This window comes from Malaclemys terrapin, chromosome 21, assembly GCF_027887155.1.
Source record: "Malaclemys terrapin pileata isolate rMalTer1 chromosome 21, rMalTer1.hap1, whole genome shotgun sequence".
Taxonomy (NCBI): Eukaryota; Metazoa; Chordata; order Testudines; family Emydidae; genus Malaclemys; species Malaclemys terrapin.
Genome location: NC_071525.1, coordinates 12,787,140 through 12,814,715, shown reverse-complemented (window position 1 = coordinate 12,814,715; position 27,576 = coordinate 12,787,140). Strand labels below are relative to the sequence as shown.

General features: G+C 59.4%; 1 protein-coding gene across 4 annotated transcripts; it reads left to right on the top strand.

The window, feature by feature from the left end:
• Positions 1-27,576, top strand: GRAMD1A (GRAM domain containing 1A). Of its 4 annotated transcripts, none has more exons than XM_054010639.1 (19): positions 1-78; positions 5,965-6,166; positions 6,811-6,831; positions 7,710-7,794; positions 8,387-8,490; positions 10,134-10,229; positions 10,869-10,949; positions 11,327-11,448; positions 11,901-12,054; positions 13,403-13,601; positions 13,856-13,996; positions 14,644-14,762; positions 15,230-15,372; positions 21,970-22,073; positions 23,392-23,577; positions 24,028-24,115; positions 25,231-25,338; positions 25,574-25,694; positions 26,180-27,576. In XM_054010639.1, the coding sequence occupies exons 1-19, from the start codon at positions 71-73 to the stop codon at positions 26,264-26,266; spliced, it is 2,169 nt and encodes a 722-aa protein (XP_053866614.1). In that variant the 5' UTR covers positions 1-70; the 3' UTR covers positions 26,267-27,576. The 4 variants fall into 4 exon arrangements, with proteins under 4 accessions (XP_053866614.1, XP_053866615.1, XP_053866617.1 ...); XM_054010640.1 differs by having other exon boundaries at positions 18-78; positions 5,970-6,166; positions 6,811-6,824; XM_054010642.1 differs by having other exon boundaries at positions 18-78; positions 5,970-6,166.

Sequence of the window (27,576 nt, the reverse complement as noted above, 5' to 3'; positions counted from 1 at the left end):
GGCCTCTGGCTCCTTCCTCTTCCTCCGCGGGGAGGCAGGGCGGCCGGCCGGCCGGGCCGGGACACGGGCCATGTTCGAGTAAGGGGGCGCCGGGGTGGGGATGAGGGGCGAGGGATGGGGGGCAGGGAGTGTGGGGTGAGCGGGGGGATGGGGGCGGGGAGTGTGGGGTGAGGGATGGAGTGAGCGGGGGGATGGGGGCGGGGAGTGTGGGGTGACGGATGGGGTGAGCGGGGGGATGGGGGGCGGAGTGAGCGGGCAGTGTGTGGTGAGCAGGGGAATGGGGGGTGGGGGGTGGAGTGAGCGGGCAGTGTGGGGTGAGGGATGGGGTTAGCGGGGGCATGGGGGGAGGGGAGTGTGGGGGGAGGGATGGGGTTAGCGGGGGCATGGGGGGAGGGGAGTGTGGGGTGAGGGATGGGGTGAGCGGGGATGGAGGTTAAGGAAGTGGGCTCTGGTATTCTAGAATTGTGGGGAAGGGTGTCTGAGAGCCAGGACTCCTGGGTTCTCTCCTGGGCTGTTATTGCTCTGCCTTCTCTGTTCCGAGCCCCCTTCCCACTCCCTGGCAGGCAGGGCCGCCCAGAGGATTCAGGGGGCCTGGGGCAAAGCAATTTTGGGGGCCCCTTCCATTAAAAAAACTTGCAATACTATAGAATACTATATTCTTGTGGGGGCCCCTGCGGGGCCCAGGGCAAATTGCCCCCCCCCCCCATCCCCAGGCGGCCCTGCTGGCAGGTTCCCAGGCTGTGCTGAGCGAGTGCTCGGCCTTGAGCCCGGCGCTGCCTAGTGCCCTGCGCTGAGCTCCTGGCTGGGGATCTTGGGCTGGGCGCAGGCCTTTGGCATTTGCTCTAGCCCTGGGGGTCTGGGTAGCGATGGGCCCTGTGGAGAGACTGGCACCTGTAGTACCTTTCCCTGCATTCAGCTGAGCCGGACACCTGGGTCCCTCTCCCAGCTGTCTGAACTACAGAGCTGCCTAGGACGGGGTTCTCCCCCTTTTTCTTTCTGAGGTCTTCCCCCCACCCCCATGCTATAAAATCTCCATGGTCCAGCAGTGCCACAATTGGGTTTTCTGTGTATACAAGCCAGGGCCGCATTAGGCGGTAGCAAGCAGTCTAACGCCAGCCATGCTTGATGGATCCCCTGAAACCTGTTCGAGCCCCCCAGGGAGCCCTGGTTGAGAATCGCTGCTCTAGGAATCTGTTTGCGAAGCAGTGCCTGGGTCCATGGGTGCCTGCAGCAGGCAAATCCCAGAGAGCCTGGGGCCCGCGGTGGCTAGGATGCCAGCATCCCGTCGGGTCTGTGCCGGCCCAGGGCACTGCAGGAACAGGGCAGGCCAGGCCTCGCCAACCCCCAAATCCCTCTGCAAGCACGCCAAGGGGCAGCAATCGGGGCAGGGCTGATGCCCTCCCATGGTGGGTGAGGGGCCTGGGCATCTTGACAAGTTTCAGAGTAACAGCCGTGTTAGTCTGTATCCGCAAAAAGAAGAACAGGAGTACTTGTGGCACCTTAGAGACTAATAAATTTGTTAGTCTCTAAGGTGCCACAAGTACTCCTGTTCTTCTTTTTGGGCATCTTGAGTGTCTGTCCTGACTGCTTTGTGCTCTTGGAGATTCCTGGGAGGGCAGTGGGCCAGGCAGGGCAGGGGGCCCTGCATTCAGGAATCTCTGTGCACAGCTGGGACACAGACCCTTTAACAGGCTGAGTGTCTGCCCCCTTCAGCATTAGAACGCAGGCTCGAGGGGCTCTGAGACAGGCAATGCCCATCTATCCTTTCCCTCTGTGCCCCCAGATCATCTCCTAGAGACACTCCCCAGGATGGCAGGGCAGAGTAGAGGGGCATCGGTGGAAGTGGGGGGAGCCCAGGGCTGGAATAGCATGGGCTGCAGGTCAAGAGTGAGGGGCACTGGCAGAGAGGGGGTAGTGACTATTTAATACGAATCCATGTAACTGTCCAGCTAGGAACAAAGAGCATCGGCCACACTCGCAGGCCAGGGGATTCTGTCCTGGGGAGCAGGGACACTGAAAAGGACTTGGATCGGATCATGCAGCCCTGGGTGCACAAATGGGAATCTCCAGGAGAGCAGGGAGGCTTGGTTTGGCCTTGGTGTGATGTTGCTGGGCCTCTGTGTCCAGTGGTGCCCACAGGTCAAGGAGGATGGTGATAAATTGGGGAGGGGCTTGGGAAGAGCCCCAAGAATGAGGAAAGGGTCAGGAGAGGGAGAGGCTCCCCTCTGGCCTTGCTGTGGGGTGGGGAGGGGAGTCAGACACCCCAATCATGACCCAGCGGCTGGAGGTTGAAGCGTATGAATTTAGACGGGAAATGAGGCATTCATTTGAACAGGGAGGGGAATTAATTTTTCCAATGTTTCCATCACTGGCCATTTTTAAACCATGAGGCGCTGTTCTTCTCAAAACTCTGTGCTAGGGATTATTTTGGGGAATTTCTCTGGCCAGACTAGATAATCGCAATGGTCCCTTCTGGCCCAGGATTTATGTAGCCCAGAGCTGGATTAGCAGGGGCCACGGGTCGGGAATGAGGGGCACCGGCAGAGCTGGGTCGGGGTTGCTCAGAGCTGGGCTGGCAGAAGCTGCGGGTTGGGAGTGAGGTGCACCGGCAGAGCTGTCCTGCATGGTCTGTCCTACTTGGGCTGAGGGATGCTCTCTGGGCTCCCCCCAACGTCAGATGGGGCCGGAGGTTGCTGGCAGTCACTGGCCAGACAGACAGCCCCTCAAGCCCAGCCAAGCTAGCTGGATCGGCCCCATATTTACCTCCCTCTGCCAGTTGGTGCCAGGTCTTGGCCCAGCCATTCTCCTGCAGCCAGGGGCCCCATGTGCCAGGCCTGGGACTGGCAGCATCTTGCTGCATGTGATGGGCCCCAGAACCCCTGTCACTTTGGGCCCCTAGGAGCCACCAGAGTCCTACAGCCAAAGGCGTGGCCCAGCTGATGGCAGTGGCCAGGGGAATCTCAGGACCTTCTGGACCCTGGTAGGTGGCCAAGGAGTGGGGCCTGGGCTCAGCAAGGGGCACTCTTCCCTGGCAGTCGGTGCCAGCCCCAATGCCCCAGCTTGGCACTAGGGGGCCTGTGCTGCAGGGGGTGGAAAGGTCAGCAGGGGGTCCTCTCCCCACAGCAACCCCCTCCCCCAAGCCCCAGCCACATTTCCTGCAGCACAGCGCCCCATAGCACTGTACGGGGACATTGGGGCCAGTGCTGGCCATGACCCCCTTCCTGCTTGGCCTGAACCCAGCTGGGGGGGATACGTGGGTGTCTAATGCTGCCCCTGACCTGGCTCTTCTGGAGGTTCTAGGCCCCCTCCCACTCACCCACCGGCCCCCAGCAGCTGTCACAGTGTCAGGCTGGCCCTGGCCACCTGTTGGGAGGGGCGGGGGCAACAGCAACCAGATCTGAAGCTGCCCAGGAAGTAGGGCCCCCACATGCTTCCCTTGGCAGTAGGCTGAGTCCCAGGTGGCCAGTAAGTGTCGGGCACGATGGGACATGGGGGTGGGGGAGGGGGCATGTGATGAGCAGAGGGAGGGGGGAGGGTGAGAGATGTTTTAGGGGCAGCAACACTGGCCAGCTTCATCCCTGTCCCCAGCTCTGCCAGTGCCCCTCACTCCCGACCTGCAGCCCCGGCCACTGCAGTACTGGCTCTTTCCCCTCGGCTCTGTGTGCTGGGGTCGGGCTGGGAGTGGACGGGGGCAATGGAGTCATTTGGCTGCACTGGGGAGTGGAGTCGGGATGGAGCTGAGAACAAATAGCCATTTTGTGAGATGGGTGGGTCGGTTCCAGCTCGGTCCTACTGCACTGGGCTGGCACTACCCCCTATCAGACCCACAGCCCGTCCCCCCCGGCTGGCACTACCCCCCATCAGACCCACAAGCCCCCCCAGCTGGCACTACCCCGTCACACCCAAGCCCCCCCTCCTCCAGCTGGCACCACCCCCCATCAGACCCACAGCCCCCCCCCAGCTGGCACTACCCCATGTCACACCCATGCCCCCCTAGCTGGCACTACCCCCTGTCAGACCCACGAGCTCCCCTCACCCGTGGCTCTTCCTCCTTGGGGGTCTCCTCTGCTCAGAGCTGTCCCCTCATTTCAGGCATTCCCAGGTGCCCCCTTTGGAATCAGAGTCATGTCACCCCATGGGAGAAGCATTTCCTGTTTCTAGTCCTTAGCCCCAAGAACAGCCCTGTCTTGAGCTGGGGGGATGGGGGTGATGGGATCCCCAGGGTACAATCTGGAACTGGGGTACTGCTATACCCCCCCTTCACTCTCCAGTCTGGGCTGTCTCTCAATATGCTTTGCTAATGACAAGCAGCAACCCGCCCCCCATCCCCCCCATCAATCAGCACAACAGCAGGTGGATCCCCACACCCAGCTAGATTGCATGAAGGCCTCTGAAACTTTCATGAATCACACAGCAAAAGGCACCAGCCAGTTCCCCCCGGCTCCCTGACTTTGGCCTCTGAGCTGTACCGTCCTGCCCTGGGCAGAAGCCTGACCAGTGTAAGTTTATAACCCAGTTTGCTCCTCCCTCTATATGGGGAGGACATGCAGCAGCTTTTGTATCCAAGCTGAGGTTTCCCAAGCACGTCAAGCAAAACACACTGTTTTAGGTAAAATATAAAACAGGTTTATTAACTACAGAAAGATCGATTTTAAGTGATTATAAGTGGTGGACATAAAAGGACAGAGATGGTTACCAAAGAAAATAAAAATAACCACACAACCTAAATCTTAAACCTTATCATACTTGGCAGTATTTTCAAGCAAGTTTCTCACCCCACTGGATGTTACAGTTCATAATTAAGGCTACAATTTAGGCACGGGTATTTTTAGTAAAAGTCACAGACAGGTCATGGGCAATAACCAAAAAGTCATGGCCAGTGACTTGGCGTGACTTTTACTAAAAATACCCCTAACTAAATCTTAGGTACTGGGGGGGGTGGCGGAGTGCTCCAATCAACGCTGCTGCTGGGGTGGGGGTGCTCCAGCGGTTGCTGCTGCTCCTGGGGGTGTGGGGCAGCCCGGAGCCCTGCTGCCGCTGCTGCTCCTGGAGGTGTGGGGTTGCCTGTGACCCCTCCTGGCAGGGGCAGCTTGGGGCACTGCTGCTGCTCCCGGACTGCAGCTTGGGGCAGCTCCTGGGACCAGTTGCTTGGGGCTGCCGGAGCAGTGGCTGGTGCAGCTGGCCCCAGGGCTGCCCCAGCTGCTCGGGCCTCCCTGGGGTCAGCCGCACCAGCCGCTGCACCTGTGGAAGTCCATGACCTCCATGAAAGACTTGCAGCCTTATTCATAATACACAGGTTTCTCCCTTAAACCTGGGACCAGTCTCCTTTGCTGAAGTTCTTTGTCTTCTCAGGTCCTTGTTGCTTCCAGGGGAGGAGAAAGGCCAAAGCATGATGCCACTGTTCCCTATTTTATATCCTCAGTCCATGTGCCTGGAAGACACTTGCCCAGATAGGTCCTGGTGCGCTTTGCTGAGTCACAGGGTTGAGCGATCCCCTGGTGTGGTGCTTGCACAACTGATGTTGAATTGTAAATCACTTGATTACAACCCCCCTACTGATTAATGGTCGATTAACACCCTCCTGGGCTGGGGTCACCACCATATAGTACAGACTCTCAAACTTAGAACATATTTCAGTAACAACCATATAGCACAATCTCATAACTTCATACACACTAACAATATACATATTTGGACAGAACAAGGGGTTTCAGCAGATCATGACCTTTCATATGATCTCATACATGGCATTCTTTGTATGAAATATCACAACTATATATGACTGATGACTATGGGAGTTACAGGGTGCTATTTTGAGGTACAGTGTGCCACAGGCAGAGATGGGGAGCAGGGGATGAAGGGAGGCACTGGAGGGCTAAGGGAAGGGGAGCGAAGGGCCCTGGGAGGAATGGGGAGGGGGGCTGGAGGAATACATGGGGCCCCCCTCACTCTGTCTTCCCCCAGCACAGGCAGCCCCTCCCCCCGGAGCAGCCCCAGCAGCTCTCCGTCCCTGCGGAAGCGCCTACTGCTGCCCCCCCGGACCTCCCCAGAGCTCCCTGCAGATGCCATGGTGGAAAAGAGCACAGAGAGTGTCCCAGAGCGGGGCCCCTTGTCTGCCCCCCTCAACTACCCACTGAGTGCCAGGAGTTTCATCCGCAACAGCAAGGTGAGGGGGGCTGGATCCTGGGGGGCTGTGGGTGTCTGTGGGGGGGGGTGTGCCAGGATATTGGGGACTATTTTTGGGTGCCCCTGCTAGCCCAGCCCAGGTCTACCAGTACCCCTTAATCCCGACATTCAGCCCTGCTAGCCCAGCCTTGGGTTTCCCCCAGCTCTGCCGGTGCCCCTGAATCCCAACCTGCAGCCCCTGCTCGACCAGCCCTGCCCCCCAGCTCTGCAGGGTATTGAGGGTTGTTTGGGGACTCCCTGGATCCAGGGCTGTTGGGATCCCTGTGGAGGAGCTCTGCATTGCAGTACTGAGGGCTCTGTGGGGGTCCTGGGTATTCTAGGGAGGTATTCCCTGGGGAGCCAGCATCTGGGGGCCATTCCTGGGGGCCAGCCTCTGGGGGGGTTCTGGGAGGTATCCCCTGGGTCATCATGCTCAGGGGAGGGCTCTCGGGGTGGGGGTGGCAAGTACTTGGGGGCTTGTGGGTGTATCCCTCGGGGAGCAGGCTTTGGGATGCGTCTGGGGGTCCTGGGAGAGCAGGGCTTTGGGGGGTACCACAGGGGACTGGGGGTCTTGGTGGGAGCAGGATTTGGGGGTGTACCCCTGGGGGGCTCCTGTTCTAACCTATCTCTCTCTTTCCCTTGCAGAAAGCGCAAAGCTGGTACAGCGTGAGTCCCCGCGGCTCTGCCAGCGGCCCCAGCACCCCACACACTGCCCAGTTCCCAGGGTTCAGCTACGCCTCCCCCCTGTCGCCCCTATCTCTGACCCTGGCAGCTGTGGGAGGGGGTGGCAGGAGGGACTCTGGGGACCTCCCCCATCTGAGCACAGCCCAGAGCTGGGTGCATCCCTGGGGTGGGGCAGACCAGCCCTACAACACCCTCCAGCCCCCGCCCCCCATCGCTACCCCAGCCCTGTGCTGTGCCCCTCACCCCTTCTCTGGGCTTTGTCTGTCCTGGCCCCCATTCATGGGGCTGAGCCCAGCCCCCCTGCTCCCTTCAGAGACCTTCCCTCCCCTCTCCCCCCCCCACTGCAGCCCTACTGGAGATGGGGGGCAGAGATGGGAGGCAGTGAGGGGGAGGAGTAAGAAGGGGGGTGGGGAGGGGCTTGGTTTATGCTCCCCTCTTCCCCATGATTTCTGATGTGGAGTTGGGTGGGGAGGGGCAGGGGAGGAGCATGGCTGGAGGGGGAGGGGATTGGCTGGGGGTTGAGGGAGGGGCAGGCGGTACTCTGAGCTCTCTCCTTTCCCTGCTAGCTCTGCTCAGCTGTGGGAGAGGCACAGCCTGACCCCTCCCCCTTTGTTTCCTGGAGCAGCCAATGTCTGGACGGGGTGGGCAACTTGGACAGAACTTTCCTATCCCCTCAACTCTGCCCTCCCAGGACCCCCCCCCCACTCCCAGAGTCCCTCCTGCGGCTGGCCCAGGGACCCCCTGGGACCCTGCCCGGTGCCCCTGCATGCTCCAAAAATGTAGCTGAGGGTCCCCCTCCCCGCTGTATCAGGGGGTGGGGCATGGCCCACTGCACCCCTGACAGGCCCGATCCCCCGCAGATGCTGAGCCCCACGTACAAACAGCGCAATGAGGATTTCCGCAGGATCTTCAAGGGGCTGCCGGAGAGCGAGCGGCTGCTTGTGGGTGAGGGGGGGCCATGGGGGAGGGGCACTAGGGTGGGGCTGGCATGGGGGCAGGGCCAGTGGAGGGGCAGCAGGGGCCAGCAGGGAGGGAATGTGGGTGCAAAGGAACAGGCTGAGCAGGGAGGGGAGCCATGGATGAGCCCCCCCATCTTCTCACTTGTCCCCCAGATGTTTTCACAACTATTCCACACCTGCCTCCAGTCCCTGCTCACTCAGGGGGCTCCCCCCGTGTGTCTGGGGGGGGGGCGGTGCTGGCACTTGGCCTTCTAGCTCCTGCTGTACCCACTCCCCACGACCTATTGCCCCCTCTTTTCCCCAGGCCCCCCACACTGGCAGCTCCCTTCCCCCCACAGATCTAGCCTGCTCCCTGTGCTGTCAAATGGGAGTGCTGCTCTCTCCTCTCCCCGCAGCTCTGCGGGTGCCCCTCACTCTTGCCCTGCAGCCCCTGCTAGCCCAGCCCTGCCCCCCGCCAGCTTTGGGAGTGCCCCTCACTCCTGACTCGCAGCCCCTGCTAGCCCAGCCCTGCCTCCCCTCCTCCAGCTCAGCCACAGGCCCCCCCACTGGGCTGGCTTTGACGTTTCCCCTCTCCCCAGATTACTCCTGTGCACTGCAGCGCGACATCCTGCTCCAGGGGCGGCTCTACCTGTCCGAGAACTGGCTCTGCTTCTACAGCAACATCTTCCGCTGGGAGACAGCAGTGAGTGACCGACCCCCCCTTGGGTGCCCTGCGGCCCTCCTGCCCCCCAGGCACCCCTGAATCCTGCCCCTCCCCCACTGCCCTGGGCCCTGCCAGATTCCTCTGCCCCTCCCCCGGGCACCCTGAGGCCCCACCCCCCAGGTGCCTCCGAGCCCTGCACCTCTCCTCGCTGCCATGGGCCGCTGCCCCTCCCCCCTCCCGTTGCACCTGAGTGCTGCCCTGCCTCTAATGCCCTGGACTGTCTTCAGCTTCCCATCTCCCCAAGGGACCCCAAGCCCTGCACCTCCCCACACTGTCCTGGGCTCTGCCAGCTTCCTCTGCCCCCCCATCCCCTCCAGGTGCCCCTGAATCCTGCACCTCCCTTGGTGCCCTGGGCCACTGCCCCTCTCCCCTCAGTGTCCCTGAGCTCTGCCCTGCCCCATCTACCCTGGGCTGCCTCCAGCTTCCCATCCCCCTAGGGGACTGCAAGCCCTGCCATGTCCCCACTGCCCTGGGCCACCTCCTCTGCCTCTCCACCCAGGGGCCCAGAACCCTGCCCCTCCTTGTCACGGGTGCATAGTCTGGGTGCTCTGGACAGCTCTGAGTGAAGTTCAGCCAGGGCCCTCGAGTAGTGTGACACCCCTATGCACACTGTAACCAGGGTCAGTCTCCTCAGTTTCAGCGCCTGCTGGGTCTGACCTGTTCACCCTGTGAGCTCCCCGCAGGGAGCCTGCCCGACTAGGTACCTGGGGAAGCCTCACGCCCCAAAGGGCCATGCACCCAGCTCTGCACTCAGCAGGGAGTCAGCCAGTGTGTTACAGACGGTTTAGCAGCCACCTGGAACACAGCATAGGACAGATCTTGTTAGCACAGAGAGCAGCAGAGTCCATCTGGGGGAGACACAGATCCCTGGGCTCTCCCCCAAGTCCCAAAACCAGGAGACTCCCCAGTTTCGAGCAGCCCAGCCTCAGTTACACCCAGCTGCCCTCCTCCATCCTTTGTCTTTTTCCTGGGCAAACTGGTCACCTGGCCTCCACCTCTTGCTTTTCTCCAACTCCTCGCAGCTGGCTCTTGCAGAGGATGGGCCTGGTCATCAGTTGCCAGGATACAGAATGTCTGGCCATTGTCTGGGCCCAGGCAGCCAGTTGGCAGTAACACCTGCCCTTAGGGGACTTTGCAATGATCACCACCTAGATACTTATGTGACACATAAGGGAAACTGAGGCGCACACACAGTATTCATACAAAACATTAAGAAAATTCCCACTTCATCACTTCCCTGCTACCCTGGGCCACCTCCAGCTTCCCTTTTACACCCCCACCCTGCTCCTCCTACCCAGCTTCCCTTCCCCCCAGGTGCCCTTATGCCCCTCCCACTGCTGCCCTGGGTGCCTCCAGCTTCCTGCCCCTCCCACTGCTCCCCTGGGCTGCCAGCTTCCCCCCAGGTACTCCCTGCCCCTCCCACTGCTCCCCTGGGCTGCCAGCTTCCCCCCAGGTACTCCCTGCCCCTCCCACTGCTCCCCTGGGCCGCCTCCAGCTTCCCTTCCCCCCCAGGCACCTCCTGCCCCTCCCACTGCTGCCCTGGGCCACCTCCAGCTTCTCTTTTACCTCCCCCCAACCCTGCCCCTCCTGCCACGCTGCCCCCTGACTGCTGCCCCCTGCAGATCTCTGTCCCGCTGCGGGAGGTGAAATGCCTGAAGAAGGAGAAGATGGCCAAGCTGATTCCCAATGCCATCCAGGTCTGCACTGCGGCCGACAAGGTGAGATGGGGCCGGGGCTCCCCCCACCCTGGGCCCCTCTCCTTGGGGGGCAGCCCCATACCCCTGTCCAGCCTCCGCACAGCCCCTCCCAGCAGGACTATGGCGTCCCAGGTGCCCCTGCCCGATGCAGGGTAGACACAGAGACAGCCGGGTGGGTCCCCTGGGGGCAGCCCCACAGGGAGAGGGGACAGGTCCTGCCTGCCGCTCTGTGTGGGTGCTGGCATCCTCACCCGAGGAGGGGTCAGGTGGGGACCCCCTGATCCGCAAGAGGCAGGGCTGGGGAGTGCCAAGAGGGTAACCCCCATCCCTGCCCCTCACAGAAGTGCTGCCCCAGGGACACTTGAGTCTGGCCTCTCCCGGGTCACTCTGAGATGGGGCCTGGTGGGAGGGGGGTTTCCTGGCAGCTGGAGGCCACTGTCTGAGCAGCATCAGTGCCCTGCTGGGCCTCCTTGTGGGAAGGAGTGGGACAGGTGTGGGGGAGCCCAGAGCTGGGCTGGCAGGGGCTGCTGGTCAGGAGTGAGGGGCACCAGCAGAGCTGCGGAGAGGGGGAGCCCAGGGCTGGGCTAGCAGGGGCTGCGGGTCGGGAGTGAGGGGCACCAGGAGAGCCAGGGGTCGGGTCTCACTTTCCCCTCCCCCCAGCATTTCTTCACCTCATTTGGAGCCCGTGATCGCTGCTTCATGCTGATCTTCCGTCTGTGGCAGAACGCGCTGCTGGAGAAGGTACAGCCGCACCCGGGGCGGGGGTGGGGGATGATAGAAGGCAATTTGGGGGTGAGGATCTGGGGGTGGAATCCTGGGGGGCACAGAGGGAGGCTTGGGGGTGGGGCCCGGGGTCACTGCTCGCTGTCCCCCTCCAAATGCTGTCCCCTCCCCCGATGCTGTCCCCCCCTCCAGACACTGCCCCTTCCCCCCGGCGCTGTCCCCCGCCCAACGCTGTTCCTCCCCCCGACGCTGTCTCCCCTCCAGACACTGCCCACCCCCCCAACGCTGTCTCTCTCCCCCCGCAAACGCTGTCCCCCAACGCTGTCTCTCTCCCCCAAACTCTGTCCCCCCCAACGCTGTCTCTTGCCCCACCTGACGCTGTCTCCCGCCTCCAGACGCTGTCTCCCCGGGAGCTTTGGCATATTGTTCACCAGGGCTACGGCGCTGAGCTTGGCCTCACCAGTGAGGACGATGACTACGTCTGTCCTGTTCCCACTGACGAGCTCAATGGCCTGGGGTGAGTGTGAGCCCCCCTTCCCCCCCCGTGTGGGGCCAGCCACAGGCCTCCGACCTCTGCTGCGGTGCCCTCAGGTCTGGCTCTCCCCCCCCCCCCCCCCCCCCCCCCCCCCCCCCCGCACCTTCCCCACCGCCCCATGAGAGAGTCTGGGTCCTCTTGCCCAAGGGGGAGCTGGCAGGGAGCTGTCTCCTCGAGAGTAGGTTGGCCCCACCCGAGGTGTTGGGAACCCTGGGACCTCTGTCGAATGGGAAGCCCCTGCCCCCCTGGGATAAGCTGGTGCCTGCCCTTCCCCCACCACCCCTGGAAAAGCTGGCACACTCCTCCCCCCCCCTCCCCCCGTGTCTGACCCCGAGACTTGCCCTGGTGCGATTCCCGACCCCGCGGGACCCAGTGACCTTGACACTTGTGCGACCCCTGGCGCCCCAGTGACTCCTCCCCCCCCCCCCCTCCAGGCCAGCCAGGGAGCTCAGTGACATTATGGAGCTGAGAGACCTGGCCTTGCCCTGCGCTGCTGACCTCAAGCTGGAGCCCAGCCCCACGTTGGCCAGGACAGCTGCTAGTCAGAGCTTCCACTCACTGGCTAGCAGCAGCGATGGGGCCGCCTCGGTGAGTGGGGGGAAGGGTTGGTGGGGGCAAGTTGGGGAAGGGAGGGGGCAGGGCCGGGGGAGGTTTGGGGGGACTGGGGAGGTTCAGGGGGTGGGGTTGTGGGAGGTGTCACGGTGCCTGGAGTGACTCACAGCTGAGAAAGCCAAACTCAGGACAGACGGCCAGAAAATAGGATGGACACCCGAGGCTGGGGGTGTATTCTATCATTCAGTTTCACCAAGCCAGCACTGAAACGTACCTCTGGATCACTCTACCCGTTTTACCACGGAACACAGACAGTCCCTTGCCATTCTAGCCCCTCATTACCCCCCAGACAACCTGCACTTTGCGATGAAAGGCGATTAAACCCAAATTCCCCACACATTAGGTTCTTCCAGTCCCAAAGGACTCGTCACTTACCTCAGGTCAGATCTCCCCATAGACAATTAGTGTCTAAAACTAACTAAGAAAAGACCTGAGCGTTATTCAAAGTCAAAGCAGATAAAATACATTACAGGTGAATGAGAATATATGAGACCAGTTGTTAGCAGAGATTTAATGTTGGTGAATTCTCCATAAATCTCTTAGTCCTTCCACGAATCTTTCCGGGTGTCCTGTTCTCAGTCCAATGGCTCAGACTCTCTGGTCGGAGTTCAGCAGACCAGAGGTGCTGGCTCAGGCCCATGAATGGTGTATTTATAGCTCTCCCGCACACAGAGCCAGCGGATAGGTGTCCACACAGAAAATCCGTCACAACACGTGATGGACACTTGAGGCTGTGAAAAGTCCCAGTAACCCTTGCTTTGAAGATGGAATGCTTCAATCTGAAGCTTCGGTCTTGTAAACACTGTATAGCCCTGACATGCCCTAGCCAAATGGTTCTCCGGTCAGTGAATTCACACTCTGTGCTAGCTACAGTCCTTTGCATCTACTGACAACTGAGCACAGCTGCATACAGGATGTGCAGGTAATACAGAGTGACAAGAGGTGAAAAGGATTTTCAGGTACCAGTTAATTTGGTTACAGCCACCAGGATGTAGGTAAATACAGTTACCATCAGTTCTTGGTTTCTATCAACACAAGTGCATGGGCTTGTCTTAGTTAGCCTAGTTAATGGCCCTTTGTTACCCACACATAGTAAATTAACCCCTCTTCCAGGTACTGCCCTGAGCTGGCCAGCTGCCAGCGCCATAGGAGGTGGGGGTGGTGTTGGGGAGGAAGGGGGTGGGGATGGGGGAGCTTTGGGGACTTGGGGAAGGGAAGGTTGGGGCTGGAGGAGGTTCTAGGGGAGGTTGGAGAAGGGAAGGGGCAAGGCTGGGGGAGGTTTTGGGCCCATGTTGGGGCCCCCCTTACTTTCCCTTCCCCCCAGCTGGCAGAGGACCCCGAGGAGAATGTGGACAGCCAGGCGGATACTGCCTCCAACTGCACAGTGACACCGGGGCTGGAGCCCCCGAAGGCTGCGGTGCTGGGGGGGGCCCCGCTGCCTGCCCTGGGGGACCTGCTACCCCATGAGGACCTCCCCACTGACACCAGCAACTCCTCCTCTTCCTCCTCCACGCAGGATGAAGGTGATAGCCCAGCCCTGCCCAAACATACCAGCCCTCAGCTTTAACCATTAGGCCCCACCTCTCTCCCAGAGCCAAGGAGAGAACCCAGGAATCTTGGCTCCCAGACCCCTGCTCTAACCACTAGGCCCCACTCCCCTCCCAGAGCCAGGAATAGAACCTAGGAGTCCTGGCTCCCAGCCTGCCTGCTCTGATCCCACTGTCCTCCCAGAACTGGGTTAGGACCCAGGCAACTCCTCACCCCTCTCTCCCCCCAGGGGAGGTGGACGCCTTCTCAGACCTGCCCGGGCGGCTGCTGCTGAACTGCGTCTATTGCCTGGGGGCCGAGCGGCTGCAGCAGATGCTCTTCAGCGACTCGCCGTTCATGCAGAGTTTCTTGGGCCAGCGCAAGTTCACAGGTGGGGCAGGGCAGGGGCGCGGGCTGGGGCTGAGTCTTCCCTGGGGCCACAAGCTGGCTGCCCCCTTCTACCCTCCAGATGACAGCTGGGCTGGGTCTGGCTCACTCCTCAGGACACCCATGGGGCGCTGCTGGCCCGAGTCGAGGTGTATGGGGCAGGGGACACGGTAGCTCCAGGCCAGGCGGCCTCGCAGAGATCCCGAAGTTGAGCGGGGCTGGGCCAGGAGCAGCCAGTGCAGGGCGAGGGCACTCTCCACCCCCAGGGCACACACCCCGCGCCAGCCAGGCCAAGGGTCTTGGGCATGTGTGTGGTGGGCACAGGAGGGCAGTGCAGTGGGGCATCGCCCAACACCTGGGACCCGCTGCCCTCAGAGATTCTGGGCTTGGTGCTCCAGGGAGCTGCCAACGGCAGTGCAGGGGAGGCCTTGGACTGGGCACCAGGCCCATGCCTGGCGCTGCACACGACCCGTGTGGCCTGTGCTGGCTGGAGGACATGGGTCACCAGCTCATGCTGCCGGGTGCTCCACTGGGCCACGCAGGGCCTTGTATCTGGGAGTTGGGGATGAGAGGCATGCGTGGGGGGAGATGGGGGAAGGCCCCTGAGTGGACGATTGCCCCCGCCCTGATGGTACCCCCTGCTCTCCCCAGACGTGACGCTGACCTCATGGAGTGGCAAGAGCAAGTGCCACCAGAGCCGTGTCCTCTCCTATACCATCCCCCTCAGCAATCCGCTGGGGCCTAAGGCAGCTACTGTGGTGGAGACACAGGTGAGGGGGCAGCGGAGCCCCAGGAGGGTGTGAAGGAGCAGCGGGATGGGGGGGCTGGATGGAGTGGGGCTGGACTGCATGGTAGGGGGCAGCAGGTGTGGGGGCTGGACTGCGCAGTGCAGGGCGGCAGGTCAGGGGTGGGGCTGGACTGCATGGTGGGGGGGCTGGACTCCGCAGTGCAGGGCGGCAGGTCAGGGGTGGGGCTGGACTGCATGGTGGGGGGGACTGGACTGCGCGGGGTGGGGTGGCAGGTCAGGGGTGGGGCTGGACTGCGCGGGGCGGGGTGCCAGGTCAGGGGTGGGGCTGAACTGCATGGAGGGGCTGGACTGCATGGGGGGGCTGGACTGCTGGGGCGGGGTGGCAACCGTGGGGGGGGTTAGCAAGTGCAGGATGGCAGCAGGCGTGGCGGGACAATGCAGGGCTGTTTCTGGCCTGTGATGAGATGAGCAGAGCTGGCCTCCTCCCAGACCCTGTTCCGTGCCAGCCCCGATAGTGGTGCCTGCGTGGTGGACTCGGAGGTGATCACGCAGGGCATCCCCTACCAGGACTACTTCTACACTGCCCACCGCTACTGCATCAGCACGCTGGCTACAGGCACGGCCCGCCTCAGGTACTGCCCCGCCTCAGAGCCCCTCTGCACTGGGAGTTTGGGGGGGCACCCCCCATCCAGAGAGTGGTGCTGGGAATTCCTCTGGTGGCTGGCTCTCTTTGTCTCACGGCTGCTCCACACTATGAAAGTCAGACCCTTTGAAATCAGCAGGTCCAGAGAACTTGCATCCAAGAGTTTGAAAGGAGCTGGCTGAGGAACTCGCTGGCCCATTAAGGTTGATTTTCAATAAGTCTTGGAGCACTGGGGAAGTTCCAGAGATCTGGGAGAAAACTACTGTTGTGCCGCTCTTTTAAAAAGAGTAAAGGGGATGGCCTGGGTGCTTATAGGGCTGACAGCCTAACAGCAATCCTGGGAGAGAGAAAGGAGCAGCTGATATGGACTCAGTTAATAACAAATTAAAGGAGGGGGATGGAATTAATGCCAATTGCCATGGGTTTATTGAAAATAGATCCTGTTGCTAGCTTGATCTCTTTTGGGAGGAGATGTCAAAGCTGGCAGCAGGAGGGAACAGTGTTGATGTAACACACTTAGATCCTCTACGGCCTTTGACTTGGGACTACATGACATTTAGAGTGACAAACCGAGATTGATGCAAAATCAGTACGGCTTGGTGAGCTGGCCATGAGCACATGGTGCCTTGTAATACGTCTCCATGTAACTGTCCAGCTAGGCACAAAGAGCATTGGCCACACACTCAGACCGGGGGGACTCTGTCCCTCCTCTGTGTGGAGCAGGGATGGTGAAAAGATTTGGGGGTTGTGGCGTCCCCCATCCCAGTGGCTCTGTGCCAGTGATCCGGCCTCTGCGTTATTTCCTGTTCCCCAATGTCTGTGTCTTCTGCTGATGTGACCAGGGATGAATTGAAGTTTTCTTTCAGGCCATTGATAAAGCTGCAAATAGCACAGGCCGAGACCCAATCCCTACGGGACCCCCTGGAGACACCCCCCTCAAGGGCTGGTTCCTGTTTACAGGGTTCATTTTGGGCCCTGTCAGTTAACCGGCCACGAATGCGTTCAGTGTGGGCCACGCTGATTTCGTAGCAGTCTCGGTTTGTCACTCTAAATGTCGTGTGGTCCCAAGTCAAAGGCTGTAGAAGATCTAGGTGTGTTACGTCAACAGTGTTCCCTCCTGCCGCCAGCCGTGGCATCTCCCAAAGAGATACCAGCTGAACATGGATTCCCATGCAACGCTGGGGCCAGAGGGACTAATGTAGCCCTGGGTGCACAAATGGGAATCTTGAGAAGAAGCAGGGAGGTGATTTTCCCTCTAGGTTTGGCCCTGGTGTGACGCTGCTGGGCCCCTGTGTCCAGTTCTGGTGCCCACAAGCCAAGGAGGATGGTGATAAATTGGGGAGGGGTCCAGGAAGAGCCCTGAGAATGAGGAAAGGGTCAGGAACCCTGCCTGAGAGGGAGAGGCTCCCGGAGCTCCAGCTCTTTCACTTAACCCAGAGTAGGGTCAAGAGTGAGGCTCCTGTCTGGCCATGCTGCTTGGGATCAGACACCCAGTGCTGGGCTCGTCTCTCTAGCAGACAAAAGTCCAACACGAACAGCCAGCGGCTGGAAGTTGAAGCTGGAACTAAATCAGCCTGGAACTGAACTGTGCCCAGAACTAAGCCCTGGAACAATCTCCCAGGCTGTGCAGATTCCCACTCTCTGCCCATCTGTAAAGCCCACGTAGGGCTGGCAGGTCCCCGACCCGGCAGGCAGCCCCATCTGAGCACCCCCTCCAGGGACGTCCTGAGCTCTGTCTGCAACAGGACTGGTTCCCCCGGCTCTTGGGGCTGCCACAGACCATCCCACCTCCAGCCATCAGAAACCATTTTCTCCTGCCCAGGGCCGGCTCTGGCTTTTTTGCCTCCCAAGGCAGGGGAGGGTGCCGAGCCTGGCCGCGGGCCGCTCTCCCCGACCAGCCGGAGCGCCGGGGGGAGGGCGGAGAGCCCAGCCGGGGCTCCGCTCTCCCCGGCGTCCAGAGCGCCGGGAGGAGGGCGGAAAGCCCGGCTGGGGATCTGCTCTCCCTGGCGGCCAGAGCGCCGGGAGGAGGGCAGCGAGCCCGCCACAGGCTCTGCTCTCCCCGGCAGCCAGAGCGCCGGGGGAGGGCGGCGAGCCCACTGCGGCTCCGCTCTCCCCGGCGGCCGGAGCTGGAGCACCGCGCCGTGTCGCCCCCCTCCAGGTGCCGCCCCAAGTACAAGCTTGGTGGGCTGGTGCCTGGAGCCGGCCCTGCTCCCGCCACCGCCACAGGTGCCTGCCCAGTGCGGCCTCACTGGGCCTTGTGCCCCGTCCTGCCCCACTGGGCCTTGTGCCCTGACCTGCCCCCACCCCCTGCTGGATTTATGGGGTGCACATGGAGAACCCTCAACATGCACTGGGGGCTAACCAAGCTCAGCTCTTCCCGTCCCTCTCAGGAGCTCGGCCTGAGTGTCTTGCAGCTCCCGGCCTGGGTGGAGCTGATCTTTCTTGGCCATGGGGGACTAGAGCTGGAGCCAGGACCCCGCTGAAGCTCTGCTGCAGCCGTGGGGTGGGGGCAGGCGTTCGTTCAGGGCAGGCCCATGCTAGGGATGGCTCAGCTCAGATGAGCACAATGGTGCCTTCTGGCCTTGGGATCTGTGACGGGTGGGTCTGCTGCTGGGAATCTCTGGGCAACAGGCCCCCACCGCATCTGCTCTAGGGAGCTGCTTCCCAGCATCCTGGCCTGGCAGCTCGCCTCCACCCCAGTGCTCCCCAAGGAGCAGGTGTTGTACTTAAAGTACTGCACAGGATCTTTTCAGGGGGAATAAGGCAGAACGCCACATTTATTAGTAATACATGTATTCATTAACACTGTATTATATGCATATACACTCACACACACACACAAACACACTCCGTCTTGTTGTTACCAATTAGTTGCTCCCCTTAACTTCACTGGCCAGGTGAGTTAGATGGGGGAGGGGGTGGAGCCGGGCTTCTGCCGATCCGGATCGATGCTCCCATGTTGACAAGACGAGACCCGGGGTCCTCTGCAAGACACCTCACTTTTATAGCAGCTTCCCTCTTATGCAAATCTAGACCAGATTCAAACTCTGTGTCTGTGTCCATTGGTCCTTTGTGCTGCTTTCTTTTGAGTGTTGTCCCAATGCTGCAAAGAGGGTGTTTCCAAAAGAAGGTGCTTGCTTCTAACCCCCGAGGCCGTCAGTATGTCTGCTTGTCTTTAATGAGCCCACTTGACACGTTTTATTGTCCTTGGGTCTGGCTCCCAGCCCCTCTCCAACAGTTGAGGCTGTCTGGAGGTGCTGCCTTCCATGCCTTCCTCATTCACACCTCATTCATTCAACAGGGCAATTGATTAAGAGTGGGGGGTGGGGGGAGAGCTCTTGTTCTACTGCTAGCAAACAGAAATTTTTCTTCTATCTTATTCTATCCTTAGGGGCTATAATATTATACCAAGGGCAATGCAAAGTTTCTAAATGAAGCTTTGATATAAAGTCCCATGAAAACAGAGGTCACACGTGGGTAGACCCACCACAAGGTTACATGAAGAGGCACAATGTAAAGTCATGTGAAAATTATCAAAGATTTATCTACATTGTCCCCCTTTTGACCTCTCAAGAACAATTCTTGAGTGGTCACCATATAAATCTTTTGTATTTGTTGCAAACAAACCAAACAATTATAACCAGGTGAATATAACTAAAACCATTACAATTGACTAAACACCAGATATAACATAAACACAAATGCAAACAATTATAATTATAATAATTGGAAATACAACAAAACCATTACCATTACAATAATTGGGTACATTGACAAACAAAATGAGGCCCAAGTTTGATGCTGCAATAGCCATCAAACAATAAAAATCACTGAGGTCAGGACCTTTTTAAGCACACACAACAAATAAGATTTTGTAGGAGTACCACAGTTGTTATGTAAGGTTAAGCTGATTTGGACTTAAACTAACGTTTAGTTGCCAAAATGTTGCAGAATTTCCTATTTTTAACAGTTGTTTTCAAGAGGTTTCTGGGGACCTGAAAGATGGTGCCCTACAATCATGGGCCAAGGTTTTACAGGTTATGGGGGCCCAAGAACTATCCTTCAGGGCTTGGGGAAATAGAACTAGAGTGCATAGAGGAAAGTGTGGAATTAACAAAAAAGCAAATGTAACTAACAATACAAATCTATGCATCCGAAGAAGTGAGGTTTTTACTCACGAAAGCTTATGCCCAAATAAATCTGTTAGTCTTTAAGGTGCCACCAGACTCCTTGTTGTTTTTGTAGATACAGACTAACACGGCTACCCCCTGATACTTAACAATACAAATGTATCAAGAACAAAAATCAACAACAAAATGATTATTAGAGAACCTGACAAAACAAACAAAATAACCCTGATGCACTGGGGACCAAAGTCTTTTGGACACAAGGGGTGATTGATAAGTTGGATGGAGATGGGGGAAGTAGAGAGAGGAAAAGACATTTGCCCTGTCTAGTGTAGTATCCCCTCTTTTTCTGGACCCAATGCTAACACAGGACACCACCAGAGACAGACACAGAACATGCAACACAGAACACTGAACACAGACTTTGTCATGACACTATAACCATGGTATTTTATAACTCTTCAGCTGGTACCAGCTCTTCTGATGTTCCGGTTCAGAGCCTGAAAGATAGAAGCTTGGAAACAAATTAGCACAGTGCTTTTACCATGGCGGAACCTGCTTGGTCTCTGCCACAGTGTGTTTGGTACTTGGGGCTGCACAAATGCTAATTGAGTGGTGCATTTTTTGAGAGTGTAAATCCTCCCTTTCTCTCAGTAAAAGGGCGTTAACACTCCATCTAGAAAAAAAATTCTGTTTTAAAATCTTCAGCCATTTTGCCATGGCCTGGAGATCTGAGGCAGAAGCAGGCACTGTTGTTAACTGTTTTAATGGCATTTTGGCCCTGGGAGGAGGAATTTACCCAAATATCCTCCTTCCCAATCTCCAGAGGGGTCCCAAAGGTCTGCCCCCTTCTGGGGTCTTAAATGTTTCTTCTCCTGATGTTACTGCTGCTGTAAGATTTGAGAGTGCTGTATTAACTCTCTGTACCCAACCTGTTTTTAGTTTCTTTATCTGTTGCTTGCCTGGGCCCGATCCTGCTTTTTCCAATAAACAGTTTCTTTCCATGGGCACAAGCCTTGTTCCACTACCAATTTAGCAAGGAGGGTGGGCTTTTCAACTAGCCCCCACCCTTCCTGGTCCCGTTCCTTAAACATTTTCTTCAAAATTGTGAAATTACCACAATATTACTTACAAAAACAAACAAACAAACAAACATAAACCACACTACACTGCCCAAACTCCTATATCCTTCAGAGTTTGGCTTAACAGAACAAGATCTGCATCTTATGTTTTTTCTGGGCCAGAGGGAGAGACGCTAAGCTTCCCTCTGTGGTTCATACACCAATTATACAAATCCTTCCCCGGATTAGATCGTTCCCCGGATCAGAGTGAGAAACACTAAGTTCTCCTCTTTAGCTCAGTCTTGCTACGGCTGAGGGTGTATGTACCTCTATAACACAATTCAAACCTAAACTCCTATATCCTTCAGAGTTTGGTTAATTAACTGAAAGTTTACGCTCTTTTTCCTATAGTGCCAGGCTTGCTAAAGCTGGCGGTGTGCACACCAGTTTTATAATAACTGTGGGTTCTATGCTTGCTCCCCCTTTCGCATTCTCCACCAAAATGTTGTACTTAAAGTACTGCACAGGATCTTTTCAGGGGGAATAAGGCAGAACGCCACATTTATTAGTAATACATGTATTCATTAACACTGTATTATATGCATATAATATATTACACTTACACTTACACTCACACACACACACAAACACACTCCGTCTTGTTGTTACCAATTAGTTGCTCCCCTTAACTTCACTGGCCAGGTGAGTTAGATGGGGGAGGGGGTGGAGCCGGGCTTCTGCCGATCCGGATCGATGCTCCCATGTTGACAAGACGAGACCCGGGGTCCTCTGCAAGACACCTCACTTTTATAGCAGCTTCCCTCTTATGCAAATCTAGACCAGATTCAAACTCTGTGTCTGTGTCCATTGGTCCTTTGTGCTGCTTTCTTTTGAGTGTTGTCCCAATGCTGCAAAGAGGGTGTTTCCAAAAGAAGGTGCTTGCTTCTAACCCCCGAGGCCGTCAGTATGTCTGCTTGTCTTTAATGAGCCCACTTGACACGTTTTATTGTCCTTGGGTCTGGCTCCCAGCCCCTCTCCAACAGTTGAGGCTGTCTGGAGGTGCTGCCTTCCATGCCTTCCTCATTCACACCTCATTCATTCAACAGGGCAATTGATTAAGAGTGGGGGGTGGGGGGAGAGCTCTTGTTCTACTGCTAGCAAACAGAAATTTTTCTTCTATCTTATTCTATCCTTAAGGGCTATAATATTATACCAAGGGCAATGCAAAGTTTCTAAATGAAGCTTTGATATAAAGTCCCATGAAAACAGAGGTCACACGTGGGTAGACCCACCACAAGGTTACATGAAGAGGCACAATGTAAAGTCATGTGAAAATTATCAAAGATTTATCTACACAGGTCATTGACACCCCCCCCCCCCCGACTCTGCCTTCCCCAGAGTCTCCTCCGAGATCCGGTACCGGAAACAGCCCTGGAACCTTGTGAGAGCCCTGATTGAAAAGAACACATGGAGCGGCGTGGAGGAGTACTTCCAGCACCTGGGTACGGGGTGTCTGGCACCTGGGATGGGGCGCGGGACGGATGGGGACTGCGAGGGATGGCTGGTGTCGGGGTAAGAGGGCAGGTGCTGAAGAGCGTGCCCAGCACTGGAGTCTGGGAGTGCTCTGTGGACTCGGAGGTGCCTGTGGGGGGTGGGGGCTGTCAGAGGGTATCGGGCAGGGATGGAGATATGGGGGGGTAAGAGGCTACTGGGGGGCAATGTGGACGGGGCTGCGCAGGCGGCTGAGGCGAGGGAGGTGACATGGGCGGAGGGCAGGCAAGGCGAGGGGGGCTGGGTGGGTGGGGCCGTGTCACAGGCTCGGTGCTTTTGAACAGCTCTGAATCAAACCCAGGCAGGACCCTCTTGAGTATAACACCCCCTGACACTCTCACTGGGGCAAGAAGCCTCCTTGGCTTCAGCACCTCCTGGGTCTGAGCTCGGAGCATTTAGCCCCCTGTTCCTCACTGAGCTCCCCACAAGGAGTCCGCCTGGATGTGACACCTGGGGAAGCCTCACATGCCCCCAAAGAGCCCTGCACCCCAACTCCGCAATTACAGTGACTCAGCCAGCATGTGACACAGAAGGTTTATCAGCCATCTGGAGCACAGCGTAGGCAAGTTCTTTGTTAGCACCGAACCCAGGAAGTTCCAGCCACGGCCATCTTGGTCAGACCCAGAGCTCCAAGCCTTGATCTCCACCTGGGACCCCCAACAGGAGGCTGAGCCCCGCTTCCAGCAGCCCACCCTCAGTCAAGCCCAGCTGCCCCTCCTCCATCCTTTGTTCCCCTTCAGGGCAAACAGGGTCACCTGGCCTCCACCTCAGCTTTGTTCTCTTTGGCTGTAGCCCCTGGGTTATCAGTTGCTGAGTTACAAAATGTCCAGCCATTGTCTGGGTCCAGGCAGCCATTCAACAGTCCCACCTGGTTCTCTGGGTCTCTGCAAAATTAAACCCCCTTTCCCTCCAGCTAGGTAAACATGCAGCACACTGGGGAAACTGAGGCACGTCCAGCACCCAACAAAATACTAAGAAAATTCTCACTGCGTCATATCCCATGAGCGGTGGGAGGAGGGGGGCTGGTGAAGCGAGGGGGCTGGGGAGGGCAGGCTGCCAATCGGAGGGGGTTTCCCAATAAATCCATTGGTTGGGTGGGGGTGACAGCTGGGCTGAGGGCAGCTGGAGGGACACAGTTGGATGGCCCCTGGGCTCCACATGGCTCTCTCCCTCTGGGCTTCACGGGGTGCATGTGCCCCCCCCCGCAGGCATCTCACCCCCCGGCATGGCGGGGCTGGCACGGGCGTCTCACCCCTCTTGGTGTTGCAGGGTTGGCGCTGGCACGGGCGGAGAAGACGCTGCTGGAGGAGAGGGGCCATGGGATAGAGCCGCGGGGGCTGCTGGCTGGGCTGCGCCGCAGGAAGCGCACACTGGGCTGGAGGGCCCCCCATGCTGAGCCCACCCTGGCCACACTGCCCCCCAGCGAGACGGGGCCCCGCACCCTGCGCCCTTCCAGTAAGGGAAAACCCGCCCCTGCCTGTAACCCACCGCATCCCCGCCCATGTCCAGAGGGAACCTGTCGCCCCCTCCCATCGGGTAAAGGGGAACCTGCCCCCAACCCTCCACCCACAACCCATCCAAAGGAAATGTGCCCCCTCCTGTATCCTGCCCCCAGAACCCACCCCAACCCCATCTCCAGCCCAAAGGGAACCCGCCCCCCTCAAACTCGTCCCCATCCCTGTCCCCCATCCCCATCGCCCTGTCTGGAGCCTTCCCTCATCACCGTCCCCTGGTAAGGGGGAACATACCTTGTCCCCGATGATCCCCCATCAGGGAGCCTGCAGGGGCAGCTATTCCTCCCTGCCAGAGAATGGGAGACGAGCTGCTGCAGTCCCCTATGGGGAGTGACTCCTGGGCCCATGGGGCTGGCCTGGTCCCCGCCTAACCTGCCCCCTCTCCCCGCAGGCAGCCTGGCAGCCCGACTCTCCCAGCAGCTCATGGAGCGGAGCCGGGGCCCCACCGTGTCCACCCTCATCCTCATCGTCAGCCTGGTGTAAGGGACATGCGGGGCTGGGCTATGGGGAGGCAGGGGTGGGTGATTGAGCTATGGGGGGATGGGACTAATGGGGTCTGGGGCTCTTTGAAGGAGTGATGTGGGGGGCCAGGCAGGGCTCTGGGGGGCATAATGTGGGGAGCTGGGGCAGGGCTCTGATGGGAATAATGGGGGGGTGGAGCTCTGTGTGTGGGGAGGGTCCAGAATTTGGGTCACACCCATCCAGGGCTGGGCTCAGGCTCAGCTCTGTGGGTGATGTGAGGGGGTATGGCAGAGCAGGGGTACCCCTGGGGGCAGAGCCACAGACACTTTCCCGAGTTGGGATGTAGGAGTTGGACTGGGGTGGGGGTGGGGGATGAGAGCTGCTCTCTGTATGGCCAGACAGGAGCTATTGGTGGGGGGAGTGGGGGGGGAGGGATTGTGTAAGAAGAGGGGGCTGTGTATGGGATGGGGGGCTGCATGTGGAGGGAGTTATGGGATGATTCTCAGGGGTGAGAACTTACGTGTCTCTTTCCTTCCTTCTGTCTCTGCTGCCTCACAGGATCTGTGTGAGGTACAGTGTGACCCCCCCCCAGCCCATGTCCCGCTGGCTGCCATGGACCCCCTGCCCCCTTTGTGCCCCCAGACACCCCCCCAGCACCATCCCTGCCTCCCCCCAGCATCAGCCCTGCCCTGCTGAGCCCCGTCCTTAGTGTTCTGAGCTCCCATTTCTCTGGAGCACTGACTGAGGTGGCATGATTTGCATACTGTGCTCTGATTGGCCAACATACCACTGACATGCCGAGTGATGGCAGGCCTCAGCTCCAGACCCCACCAATCAGAGCACAGTATGCAAATCTGACAGTCTGCCTTGAGCATGTTCTGGGCAGGGAGATGGGGCCTGAGACAGCCACACATGTAACTGGGGGGTGGGGCCAGAACTCCTGGGTTCTCTCCCCGGCTCTGGGAGGAGGTGGGGGTGAGGTGTAGCGGTTAGAGCAGGGGGGCTGGGAACCAGGATGCCTGGGTTCTGCCCCATGTACACAAGGCTGTGTCCTAGGGACACTGGGTGACCCTTACCAGCATCAGGCCTGTGGTGGGGCTCTGCCAGCCCCTCATCCTCCCTCTCCCCCCAGCCTGCTGGTCCTGGTGGTTCTCAATGTGATGCTGTTATACCGACTGTGGGCGCTGGAGCACACGGCCCGCGCCTTCCAGGCCTGGCAGGCCTCCGCACTGGCCCGAGGGTGAGTGATCCCGGCGCGGGGGGGCTGCCAGGGAGGGGAATGGGGAGATTTCTGGCAGTGGGGGAGGGGGTAGTATGGGGAACACAGGCCAAGGTGATGGGGGCAATCCTGGGGGTAAGGAGGTTGGGTATTGTTGAAGTGGGGTTGAGGTGCCAGGGGAGGGGTCCCAGCAGCTGGCATTTGGGGCAGATGGGGCAATCCCCATCTCAGCTGGCAGTGACCCCCTGCTCCCCAGGAAGCTGCCTCGGACAGCAGGCGAGTGGGCCGAGGTCCTAGAGCTGCAGCGGCGTTTCCATGGTGCCGAGGTGCAGAAGTGGAGGCGGATCCTGGAGGCCTCTGTGGAGCTGCTGGATGAGGTGATGCTGCTGGGCCGGGTCGGGCCAGGCTCGCTCGGCTCTTTGGGTCCCTGCTCAGGGAGGCCTGCAGCTCTGCTCGTGCAGAGCCTGGGGCCAGCAGAGCTAATGTGCAGTCACCCAGCCCCTGAGTCCTGCACCCAGAGCTACTTGGAGCACCCCCTGCCTGGCAGCAGGACCCTAGTGGGAGCCCAAGGAAAGAGGAGTCACCGGGGAAAGTGTCATCTACTGATTAGAGTAGAGGGGCTGGGAACCAGGATGCCTGGGTTTTCTCCTCAGCTCTGGGAGGGGAGTGGGGTTAGTGTGTTTGGGGGTCTGGGCACCAGGACTCCTGGGTTCTCTCCCTGCTCTGAGGGGAGTGTAGTCTAGATGGGGGGAGGGGTGGGGTGGGAGCCAGGACTACAAGGCTGAAGCCCTCTTCATTGGCTGTCGGCCGTTCGGCAATAACTGGTACCTTTCCTGCCTCTCTTCCCCCCCCCCCCCCCCAGATGAAGGTCTCCCTGGAGAAGCTGCACCAGGGCATCATGATGGCAGAACCGCCCCCGGAGCCAGGCCAGGCTGACGCCATCTCCTGAAGCTGTGCTGGCCGCCAGGGGCCACGGGAGACTGAGCTGGATCTGAGACTGCAGCTGGGTCAGCGCCGCCTGGACGCCACCTGCAGGCCGGCTCCTTCAGCCAGGTCAGCGTCGCCCGGACGCCCCTCATTGGCCAGCTCCCTCGGCCGGGTCAGCGCTGCCCGGAAGCCCCTCGTCGGCCGGGTCAGCGCCGCCCGGACGCCCTCCTTCGGCTGGCTCCCTTGGCCAGGTCAGCGCCACCTGGATGCCCCCCTTCAGCCGGCTCCCTCGGCCGGGTCAGCGCCGCCCGGACGCCCCTCGTCGGCCGGGTCAGCGCCACCTGGACGCCCCCCTTCGGCTGGCTCCCTTGGCCGGGTCAGCGCCGCCAGGACACCCCTCATCATCCGGTTCCCTTGGCCAGGTCAGCGCTGCCCAGACGTCCCCTGCGGGCCAGTTCCCTCGGCTGGGTCAGCGCCACCTGGACGCCCCTCATCAGCTGGCTCCCTTGGCCGGGTCAGTGCCGCCCGGATGCCCCTCGTCGGCTGGGTCAGCGCCGCCTGGACGCCCTTCGCCGGCTGGCTCCCTTGGCCGGGTCAGCGCCGCCTGGACGCCTCCCAGGGTCTGCTTCTCCTGCTGGGTCAGCAGCACCTGGCCATTAGCTGGCGTCAGCACTGGCTTGGGCTGCCCTGCTCTCCTGCCACCCCCCTGGCGGAGCAGGTGTCTGTGGTGACAGCTAGGTGGAGGCCGCACCGTGGGACACATGGAGGATCCCCAGGGGGCTGGCTCTGCCCCCCCGATCCGCCCTCTGCCTGCAACCCAGGACAATGGTGGCTGGACTGCGGCTGCCAGCTGGGTACAGCCCCCGTGTCTGCTGGCTGGGGGCCTGTTGTGGCCTGGGGGAACCCATCCAGCCTGGGCTAGGAATTGACTTTCTAAGTGGTCTAGCTGCACGGTGTTACTGTGGGGAGTGGCCAGGGCAGTTCCCCCACCCCCCTACCTTGGAGCCAGGACTCCTGGGTCCTCTCTGTGCTAGAGCAGGGGCACCCTTGGGGCAGGCTCCGTGCGGTGCCAGGGGCACTGCCCATGGCTCTGCCCCCTTCTCCAAACACTCGATTCCCAGAGGGCTCGGTACCCACCAGGCATTGGGTCGTTGTCTCCTGGCCTGGGCCTCTTGCCCTTCGCCGCTGCTGGCGGGGGCTGTGTGTGTGTGTGAGCCCCCCAACCAGCCTGCACGCCATCTGCTCCCTCCTCATCCTCAGTGTTACGGGGCTCGGGCCCCGCCCCACTATTTATTAGCTGATTAAAGAGCGTGGCTGGGATAGCGCCACCTA

What these genes read in the sequence shown, in the direction of transcription:
- GRAMD1A (XM_054010639.1), top strand. An exon ending in TCTTCCGCTGGGAGACAGCA is followed by an intron (nt 8,491 to 10,133) that starts GTGAGTGACCGA and finishes TGCCCCCTGCAG; the next exon opens with ATCTCTGTCCCGCTGCGGGA. An exon ending in GCCTCCGCACTGGCCCGAGG is followed by an intron (nt 25,339 to 25,573) that starts GTGAGTGATCCC and finishes CCTGCTCCCCAG; the next exon opens with GAAGCTGCCTCGGACAGCAG.